Source organism: Thermobia domestica, chromosome 2, assembly GCF_964235325.1.
Source record: "Thermobia domestica chromosome 2, izTheDome1.hap1.1, whole genome shotgun sequence".
Classification (NCBI taxonomy): Eukaryota; Metazoa; Arthropoda; class Insecta; order Zygentoma; family Lepismatidae; genus Thermobia; species Thermobia domestica.
In genome coordinates, this window is record NC_137455.1 from 171,472,927 (window position 1) to 171,484,566 (window position 11,640).

General features: G+C 39.3%; 1 protein-coding gene across 1 annotated transcript; it reads right to left on the minus strand.

Moving 5' to 3' along the window:
- Nucleotides 1–10,082: 10,082 nt before the first annotated feature.
- LOC145679256 (uncharacterized) lies at nt 10,083–11,243 on the minus strand. The gene has a single exon (XM_081749843.1). The coding sequence runs from the start codon at nt 11,241–11,243 to the stop codon at nt 10,083–10,085; it is 1,161 nt and encodes a 386-aa protein (XP_081605969.1).
- Between the last annotated feature and the right edge of the window lie 397 nt (nt 11,244–11,640).

Sequence of the window (11,640 nt, forward strand, 5' to 3'; positions counted from 1 at the left end):
CATCTGGGCTGTAGGGCGGCTGCGGAAGCGTTGGGATGCCGGACTTGGTCAGGTAGCTGTTCACAAGAAAGGCGGTGTGAGCCGGGGCGTTGTCGTGGTGTAGCTTCCAGTCGGCTCCGATGTCTGGTCGGACCCGATTGACCCTTCGTTTGAGTCTCTTGAGCACTTCCACGTAAAACTTGGCGTTGACGGTTTGTCCAGGAGGAACAAATTCATGGTGGACGATGCCTTTGATGGCAAAAAAGACAATGAGCATCGTTTTCACTTTGGATTTGTTCATTCTTCCCTTTTTTGGGCGAGGAGATGCCGCGCGTGTGCCATTCGGAAGATTGCCTCTTTGTCTCGGGATCATACTCAAAGATCCATGATTCGTCACCTGCGATTACGTTATTCCAAAATTGGGGGTCACTTTCACACATGTTCAAATTTTCTTGGCACAGTTCCACTCGCCGCAATTTCTGGTCGTCAGTGAGCACTTTTGGGACAATCTTCGCGCACACCTTGCGCATGTTCAAATGCTCCGTCACAATTTCATGAACCACAGTTTTTGGTAAATTTAACATCTGGGCAATTAAACGAATACTTAGTCGACGGTCTGAGTTCAAAACTTCGCGCACACGAGTCACATTGTCGGTGTTTGTCGAAGTCGAAGGTCTTCCAGCACGGTCTTCATCGGCGACCTCTTCCCGGCCCTCCGAAAAGGCCTTGTGCCACCGAAACACACCACTTCTTGCTAAAGCATCATCTGAGTAAGCCTGCTTGATCATATCAAACGTCTCTGTCGCAGATTTACCGAGTTTAACACAGAATTTAATCGCGTACCTCTGCTCTAACGAACGCTGCATTTTCGGCTTGCACCACTCACAGAAACACGTCGCGCGAGAAAGCCTGTCCTGACTCTCCGTGTGCTCGGAGACAACTGACCAGCCGCTCGTTCGTTAGTTAGGAACGCCCTCTACCGGATCCAGTCGGTGCGCGCACGCTCCGAAGTACAGTCATGGCGGAATAAAATCAGTCCTATTACTTCCCGGACAAACCCTGTATATATACGAAGTGGAAGAAGCATTGATCAAAACAAACAGAGGGATAGAATTAAGATTGCAAGGAAAAGAAAAAGTAAGGAAAATCCCTGGCAGTCTATTTGCGGATGATGTGGCTTTGATGAGTAATAATATAGAAAACATTAAGGAAATGCTAGAAACAGTACTTAGGAAACAAGAATAAATTGGTTTAAAAATAAAGAAAGAAAAAAGCAAAAGTTTCATGGTATTTAGTGGAGTCATAGAGGATCGAAATATACAAGCAGGAAACATAGTAATAAACAGGACTGAGGAAATAGAATTTTTAGGAATTACACTTGAAGAAGGAGAACAATACTTCCTTGAACACGAGAAGAAACTAAAGAATAAACTACAAAAATATGTAGCAATTATGAAAAATAAATGTAGCCATACAACAGGTATGAGGTGTCAAGAATACTTTGGAAACAAGTAGTAGTACCGGCGCTAACATATGAAATGATGTAATAACTTTAACGGATAAAACCAGGAATATTTTACACAAGCACAAAATCAGCTAGGAAGGTTTACCCTAGGAGAAAATAAATTAAGTGCAAATGTAAGAATAACAGGAGAGATGGGATGGAGTAAATTTGAAAAAAAGAGAAGCTACGAGTAAAATAAAAAAAAATCTTGGAAGATTAAAGTTTATGGAAGAAACAAGATTAGTAAAAGTAGTGCATGAAGCCACTAAACATATTAGAAAAGGGGAGAACACAAAATGGTTTAGGAGACTTAGAAAATTAGAAAGAAAATATGATCAAGCTACCCGCTGGCACAGAGAAGAAAATTATAAAAATTGAAAAAAAAAACACCGAAAAAACAATTAAAGCAAAGGAAAATTTGTATGAAGAAGTAGTCAAAAAGAGCATCAGTTTGAAAGGAATATATACATACAAAAAGAGTTATGAGAAAATAAATTATATGGACAATGACTTAAGGAGCATTTTGCTTTTCAAAGCCAAGTCAGGAAGTCTTGAAACAGGAGTACGATTGAAAAAATTTAAAGAAGTAAATCAAAAATGCCAACTATGTTCCAAAGAAGATGAAACACTAGAACATGTAATTTTAAAATGTGAAGAAACCCTAAAAATAAGGAAAACATGGAAATGGAACGATGACATAGAAAAGGAAGGGAACATGGTTAAATTAGCTTGGAGGCTAGGGTTTAATGTAAATGGCAGGGAACTAAATGAGAAAGAAATAGAAAAAAACAAAGAACTTCTAGAATTTTGGTGGAAAAACAAAATGGAAAATGTTAAACGAGATAAAGAGCAGTACATATTCATTTTTTCTCTATATCTTTACTCTATATTTTTTCAGAAACTAAACTTTCGAAGAGAAGGAAGAAAAATACCTTGAACCTTGAACATTGAATTGCGAGGACTAGTTGTAATTACACCTACTAAATGTTATTCCTGGAATGCTGCAAAAGATAAAGAAACCAAATTTAGTTTAAATATTGTTCAGAAATACGCCATTTTCAGCAGTGATGCTAACTTCATCAATGTTTATCATATCTCCGGAAAGGTTTGAGATATCGATGTGCTGTAAACGGCAAAATTATTTTGTTTGCAAATTGCAAACCACACAAGTAATTAGATATGAACTTACCTCAGCATATTTTCGAAATAAAGCCTTTCAGAAAAATTCAAATTTTCACGCCCTTGTTACTTGGTTGCTATTTATTCAAAAGAAATCATACCATGACCATAAAGTACCCAACGCTGAGGTACTTCTGGTGTTCATTGTCTTGTCCATCTCCGTTGTACTGTATGTGTGATACAGGCTTCCAAATATTTTACATTTGTGATATTATAACATCCTTAGCGTCAACATTGAACAATAAATGTGGTATTTTCAGTTTTCGTTTAACTTGTTAATTTGAAATATGTAATAATATCACGTAGTGGCATTTGAAAAATATAACTTTATACTGGGATGGCAACACTGTTCACTGGGTAATGTTGCTTATTACGAAAAATGATGTTTTTAAGTTATTGTTCGAAGCCTTTGTATTTTAATAAGCCTCTTCCAAAATCAATGCAAATGAATTGTGGTGCCATCTTTGGAGTTCTTTTAAACTATACGTTTGTGGGCGTTTAAATGTTTGTGGACAATCCTTTCGACAATGAAACCTCGGAAACCTCGGAACTTTGGATTTCAAATTTTGTGCAGATTGTCCAGTTCTAATTGAATATTTAAAAAAACATGGCCATTATTTCTTTATTACATATTTACGGGTACACTAGAAGTGTTGAAATTAAAGAAAAAAAAAACTAAAGTATCATATCCTACACATTATACATTCCAACACCAAATAATTGTATACAGGAGTTGCATGCCTCTCAGGCGTTTATTTCATGGCCAAATGATAATGAAAAACGAAGGATAACCATTTCTCCAGTCTAAGATGAATCTTGAATCTTTATTGTTTGGAGTGTTTTGTTTAATGAACACCATATATCACTGACATTATAATTAATTGCGAGTGTAATGTATTTGCTATTATATACAGCATGCAAGAAGAAAGAAATCACTGATCATACATGAATTAGAAACTCCAACCGGAAGTAGGCTCAAATCGTACAAACGGAGCGAGATATTGAGAAAAAAATAATCGATAAAATCTTCCCTTTATCATACGCCTTACCATTTTTTTCAAGACTTGTTTCACTTGTGTCTGTAAGGGACATGTACATCTTGTACTGTGAGGTGCAGAAGTCTTGGATTTCTGTGGACACGCGAACGATGCTTCGGAGCAAGAAAGAGAATTGCTTGAGTTTTTGCAGCGTTATTTTTAGCCTCCAGTGAGGGCACCAGTCAACAAAGGCATTGATAGAATCCTGTAGAGCGAGATTGAGTTGGTGAATAGTTTTTCCTGTCGGAAAGAAAGCAGTGTCATCGGCATACTGGAAGAGTTTAACTGTAGCTGGGACAGGAGGAAAGTCGGAAACAAAGAAAATATATAACAACGGCGACAAAGCCGATCCTTGGGGAACTCCGGAATGTAGGAAAATGGGAAATGAAAAACTGGAGTTGATACCAGTCGACAAGAGAGAAAATTAAAAATGAATCTGATGTAAGCAATAGGCAAGCGGAGCTGTTTGAGTTTATAAATGAGAGCGGGATGCCAGACCTTGTCGAATGCTTTTTCGAGGTCAAACAGGACCAAACATGGTGGATTGCCTTTGTTAAAGTGATTATAGATGGAATTGAAAAGGCGAAGCAACTGATCATTTATGCTGAAATAAGGTCTGAAACCAGCTTGTTCGAGTGTAATGACGTTGTGTAGTGCCAGGTACGAATGAAGACGTTTAACAATGATGCGTTCCAGTATTTTACTAAAGGTTGACGTTAGTTGAATAGGGCGGCACAAGCTGACAGAGGCAACAGGTTTATGTAGTTTTAGGAACATTAGGGTTTTTGAAGTTTTCCAATCAGCAGATATAAAGCCAGTGCGAAGAATAAAGGTATAGATGAGATAAAGGAGAATAAGACTACGTACGGACTTTCTTTAATGTGTCGATATGTAATAGAGTCCATGCCAGGGGCTGTGTTACGTCTATGAGCTACCACTGAGGTTATGTCAGAAATCGAGATCGGGGCATGAGGACGATATGAATATTCAGGTGCGAGAGGTGTAAAGATGTCCTGAAGATACCTGGCAAAAGTATTGGCTTTGTCTGTATCAGTATGAAGCGGAGTATTGTTGTCGATGAGAGGATATGTTGTGTGAGTATTTAGACCAGTAAGTTGCCGGAAACGTTTCCAATACTGAGTAGGATGTGAAATAGAGCCAAGATTATTGCATGTTTTGACCCAGCATCGCAACTTGTAAGCTTTAAGATAGTTGTGAACTGTTCGTTGCAATTGTCTGTGATGCTGAAGAGAGTCAAGGTTGCCAGTTGCAGCATAATCTCTATAAAACTGTCGGGATCGTTTTATCAGTGGTAAGTATTGGGGAGGTAAAGAGGGTCGAAAATTTGAAACTGTTGATTTAGGGATGTATATTTTCCGTGGCGTTTTGCATAACAGTGACGATAGAATCCAGGGCATGAGATAGGTCGGATTAAGTGATCGGTGAAGGAAGATCATTAAGATGCTTCTCAAGGTATGATCTGTAGGCATTCCAATCTGCTTTATCATAGCGGTAGGTAATACGGGGTGGCGGCGTCTGAGAAGTGGTATTGCTATGAGTCTGAATAATTAATTTGATTGGAGCATGATCACTATCAATGAGGTCAAGAATATTAACAGAACTACGTTGTGATATGTTGCTCGAAACAATGACTATATCGGGAGTAGTCTGACTCGTGGGGCGAGTCGGTTTGGGTAGTGGCAAAATCACTCCGGTGGTATGACTGATAACGTAATTGAGGAAACAATCCCGTTGCGTAACTGTCCGGCTACGTAAATTTACATCTGCCATGATTATGTAAGTACGGAAGTTGTTGGGGATATATTGAAAGAAGCTGAATGGAATATCATGACTCGGACGAACATAAATGGTTGCCACAGTCACGTATAGGGCTTGATAGTATAGTGATGTAATAAGGAATTCAGGAAAATTTGGGAGAACTGGAGAATGACTTCGATACGGAATAAAAGGCTAAAACCCAATCGCTACTCCCCCATTGGCTCGTCTAGCTGGTATAGTGCTATCTTGGCGTAACAATTGGAAGCGAGATATGCGGCAGGGCAGTCTATGGGTGAGATGAGTCTCATCAAGGATGAAGGTATTTATGTGTTCTTCTAGTAAAAGCGCTTCAAAAGGCGGCTTATGCTGTGGTAAAGAGCGGATGTTTAGAAACAAAAAAAGAGAGCGCCATAATGCAATGCAGTGGTTAGACTTCGGTTTCAAGGACATTTGAATGATAATATACACTATTGCCTAAATATGTTGGACAGATGTTGGCATGGAAAATTGCCTTGGCCGCGGATTGAATTTGTTGAGCGATGTGATCTCGTATAAATGGGTGGATGTTTTGTAGTGAGAAAGTTAGAAACGTCAGTAACTGATGAACAGTAACAGGTTGTTGTAAAGCAGGACTGGTCGGGGGTTGGATTTGTTCTGGTATGCGTAATGGTGTCACAGTCTCCGGTTTCGATGGCTCTGGAGCTGACTTGGAGCGACATTTATAATTGTATGTTGGGTGAGAGTGATTGACATGTGGAGCAGGTCGGAGGTAGTTTGAGATTTGTACAGCTGCGTGTAGGATGTGGTCCAGAGCAGTAACCGCATTTAAACGGGATTTTGCACTGTGAAGTAGAGTGCTGGCATAAACCTGACACCGCTCGCAGCGAAGAGGCAAAGGAGCAGGGGTGCGTGATGGTTCAACGCAATGACGTTGTTTGTATATTTATGCGCCAAGAGTTAGTAACTCATCGATAGTCTGTTCAGAGTTGGTCAGTACCCGCATCATGTAGGTCAAACCGTGGTCGTTTTTGATCCTGAGATATTTCACGACATTATGACCTTCTAGTTTTAGTTCTTCAAAAACTTCTTCGTCAGTGTAACTCGGATCTACCCCTCGTATCACAACAGACAGTGTGGGTGTTTTTCTCGGTGGCGGCGGCTGTTTCGTGCGTTGATCACTGAGCTTGGTCATAGTTGATTTAGATCCAAAGATCTCAAAACTGAATTTGTTCCTGGTCGTACGGAGAAATTCCGGATCCGGCGTCTTAATAATCATGCCGTTCCGTGTTCTGACAATCTGAGTAATATTAGCCAGAGGCATATACTTTGTAATCTGCACCAAAAGAAGCTTCGGATTCGAAAATTTGGGATCAAAAAATGGATCTAAAAAATGGAAACTCATCATGAGGTAAGCTCTTCAATAGTTTAAAATTGTATCTCCTATTATTTATCTATTTATGTATGTTGTCTGTACTTCTTTTATTTTCAACTTTTGTAAGAATTTTAAAAAATGAACAAATACGCTGTCTGCGATTGAGAGTTAGAAAGCTCGAACGAAATCAGGGCGTGAAGGATGCCCGATAAGCAGCGCACCAAGTGGTCCGGCACGAAACTACGATAGAACACTTCAGTATATGGGAACTGCGACGAATGACCAGGTAATTAAATATATGTAGGTCTAGGTGTAAGTGTAGCGTACGTGTATAGGAATTCTCACTTAACTCTCTTCCTCAGTGAGTACACCACACACGAGGCACTAGCCGTGACGGCCAATGTCGAACTCCAGCAAGATGTATTGGAAATGGTTCTTCCCGTCCTTCGAAGGTACTGTTGCCAAACTTCCTATTTTAAGGGACTTAGTAAAATTCAGGCGCGCAAATATATTTAAAAATATACATTAAATTAGTATATGGTTCCGTGTAGTGGTATCCCCTCTCATAGGCGCCTAACACATGTAAATAGTGGGGGAAGGGGCGGATTCAGGGGAGGGGCGATCGGGGCAATCGCCCCCCCCCAGAACAGAAAACTTTCTTATTTTATATATATAAATAAAACCCATCCCAAAGTTTGGAGTCCTTAAAAGTAGCAGTATGATAACCCACCGCCCCCCCAGAAGTCGGTCCTGGATCCGCCCCTGGTGGGGAGGGGCAAAATTGGCCAATAAAGATTAAGTGAATTTTATAACAATAATAATAATAATAATAATAATAATAATAATTATTATTATTATTATTATTATTATTATTATTATTATTATTGTCTATCGGGAAGAAAGACTATTGGTGGAACAGGAAAAACCCAGGAAAATCTATCAGTATATTTTCTCACATTTTAGACCGATTGTACCCTCTAAAAATTGAAAGTGGATTCGCTTGAGCGGAAACCAAGATCATTATCAAATTGCGCTACGTAAGACCCCAACGAAGAAAACACTATTGTAAATAAATGTTCTGATAACAATGACATTAAATTGTGCAATCAACAAATAAATTGCGCAAACATCAATTACTAATGGTTTTCGGTGATTAAAATTTTCGTCACCTTAATGGGAACATTATTCGAAAACATTGGGAGATTTCACCGAAAAAAAAAAATCCTCACGGAACTCTTACCACACAAGTCATCGATAATTTGATGAATTTCACAACAAAAAATACTCGCCCAGAAGTCAAAACAATTTTTCACTATGAACAGCAATATGAGCAACATTGCTAATCGAATTAGGAATGAATTTTGCCTTTTGAAAGCATTATACAAGAACGAACTAATTACTGCATTGCTCTACCATGGTAAAAAAGTAATATGTTTATTACTTACGTAAATTTAAGGCTTCTTTCTTGAAAATGATCATTTCCTGGTCTTGTAAAAATATATATAAACACCAAATGTTCGAAATGTTTAAGATACAGTAGAAGCTGTTTATACATTAAAAAAAAAGTCATAAACTATATCACTATAACTCGCAGTTCCCAATACACCACATATACACAATAGTTTTGGCTTCAGAAACAACCAAATATTTTTCTGCGGATTTCTTTCTTTAATACGAATTCATTTTCTATATCACGCAGATTTAATTTGTCAAGTCTTTCCTGGTGAATCTGAAGAACAGCAACAAGATTAAGTCTACTCTGAGTCATAGTGCTTCTAAGATAGGTCTTTAATCGACGCAGAGCTGAAAACGTTCTTTCAGCAGTAGCCGTTGTAGCGGGAAAAAGTAACTGTAGTTACAGCAAAGTTTTAGTTTCAGAGAAGAGGTATGACATATTCCCCATGCTACGTAGGATATCAACGACGTCTTGCACTGAAACAACATCTCTGGCATCGTTTATAACGACATCACGGAACATTCTTAGCTGAACTCGAAGTCTACTTTCGTCCAAATCATCGTTATATGTATCAAGTACATATCTCAGTTCTTCTTCATATTGTGTATCACATGCGGCTTTCACAATAAGTTTCTCTATGTGTAACGCTGTATTCACTTCCTGTTGGTCAAACCGTCTTTCGATCTCACCACAAACTGTATCCAATAGTCTATACCAGATTTTTACTTTATACAAGTGTTGCACATCATTAAAAGTGTGGTTTAAAGAGCCATCGTCCAGTCGTCTCGGAATTTTTCGCTGACGCGGCAGAGTTGGTTCTTCCACGCCTAACAACTCTCTTTATGTCGTAGCATTAGTCCAAACTCTGTCAAAATGTTCATCTGTTCGAAGATTGGTGAGAGTACCTCTTGTTCGTTTCGCTTCGTCAATAGCCTCAGAAAGAGACAAAGAAGGATGTTGTAGAAGTTTACACTGTTTTTCACAAAGCTCAAATGCAATCTTAGCGACCTCCACGGAGAAAAATGTTTTAAAATCCTTCAAGTTACGCATCAAGCCACCAGCGACAGACCCACTTGTACTTGTATCATCATCACAGGGGTGCCCACAAGGGGGGGGTTATGACGCAAACTGCGTCATTGAAATATTTGGGGGGTTAAAATCTATATAAATATGTTTGATGAGGGGGGGTAAAATTAATCGAAAAGAAGATTTTTTTCATAGAAGAACACCTACGGATAGACAATTGGGGGGGTGCGTCATAGACATAAGGGGGGGGGCACCACTGATCATCATGTATATTTTTCAGGGTTTCCAATAACGGCGCGTAGTTCTTCAGAACTCTGTCAAATGACAGAGCTTTTACAGTTCATCTGTTCGGACATAAAGGTCTCAACAAGACACTTGAAGAACAACTGTAATTAGTTTCCGACAACTCCTTCTGAATATTCGTAAAATTAGCTAAACGCTTCGGTGAGTCACGTATTAAATTTACAAGCGCATGCACGAATTCAAGTAAAAATGAAATGAAATCTTTGAGTTTTACGTCCCACGGTTATGCCGGTTAGGCTAAAGGAGACGATGATGATGAGTAATGAATGAAATGGTGGAATGAAGAAAGTGGGAGGAAACGGGAGAACCCCGAGGAAACCTACGCACACGGTGTTTGTCCACCACAAGGTTCACTTGGCGGGGGCTGGGATCGAACCCGGGACCCCAAGCACCAGAGGTGAACGCCCTACCACTGAGCCACCGCGGTCCCCGAATTCAAGAACATTTCTAATACAAGGAATTTGTGCTGCTCACTGTAAATCTAAATGTAAAGAGTGGGCAGTACAGTGAATATAGAGCGCCTTTGGTTGGTTGCACTTCTTTTATTTTAGCTTGGACTCCAGAGTAACAACAGGACATATTACTAGGTCCATCATAACACTGTCCCCTGCAGTTTTGTAATGATAGATCCATTCGTACAAGCACATCTGTAATCACTGCTGTTAATGTAGATGCATTCATCCCTTCTACTTTATAGAAACCGATGAAATCCTCGTATACTTTGAATGCTTCACTTACATAACGAATACACAAGCTCACTTGCTCCTGATGCGAAATCTCTGAAGTTTCGTCAACAATAAGAGAAAAATATTTTTTCCGTTTAATATCGGATGCTATGTCACGAAGAACGGATTGCGCAAGAAGTTCTAGAATTTCATTTTGAATGTCATGGCCGAGCCATTTATCTCGACGAAGAAGCCACTTGCTTAAATCTTCGGAATCCTCTGCTCTCAACTGCAGAAGTTGGTGTAAGTTTCCTGCTTCCTCAGAATATACACGTAAAGCACATCCCTGTCTCGCCAGGTAGCGAATTGAGGAAATCGCCTTAAGGAGAGCATTTTGCGCTAACACCCCATTTTCGGCTATTTGTTTGTTCAATTTACTGTTCACGTTCACTTTTTCCCTAAGGACTAATTTTAATGCTGCTTCTCGATGAACATGAGAATTTTCGTGACAAGAAAAATTTTTCAAGTGCTTTTTTCCAGTTCTTGAAACCATTTTTAGTAAACCCTTCGTCCATATTTTTTGAAAACGAAAGATTTTTCTTTGTAGCTTTAATGCAAATGAAACAACACACCCGCTCTGACAATGGATCTCAATGAAGCCAAGGGTAGTTATCGAACCAACAAGCCCGAAAGCATTGTGGCGTACTTTACCGAAATACACTTGAGGGAAAGAAATATCGCGTGGTTGATTGGGAGCACTAATATATTGCAATTTTATAGTATCATTGTCTACGTGCAATGTGTTAAACAGATGTTGTTTGTCAGACACATTATCGACATTTGAACTTCCCGGTCTCGATTCCACACTTACACTAGAAATGCTATCTTCACTGTTGATACAAGATGATTCACCAGTTTCGAGTGTACTCTGCGCAGCACTCATACGTGAGGAGTTCTCTCCACTTCTTTTTGAATTGACACTACTACTACCACTGATTTAAAAAAAAAAATACTTCAAGAGAGACATTGGGTGATATCAATAAAACGGAGAAGTTACTCATTACGTCCAATTTTGAAGTAGTTACTCGCATTGGTATCAATAAAAAGAGAACTGAGCACTAGTCGTCTCGGCTGACCTCGGAGAAGCCCCGCCCTTTTGAAGTAATCACACCTCTATTCTCGAGCCGAGTAACTACTCCGCGTTTGATATCAATAAAAATCAAAGACTCCTCTGTGATGCTAGTAACTTCTCCAAATTTGTGGAGCAAGCTAAATAGGTGACTCCGTGCGAAATATGGCAGAGTATATGATTGTTTTACTACGTAGAAAAACTTATAAAC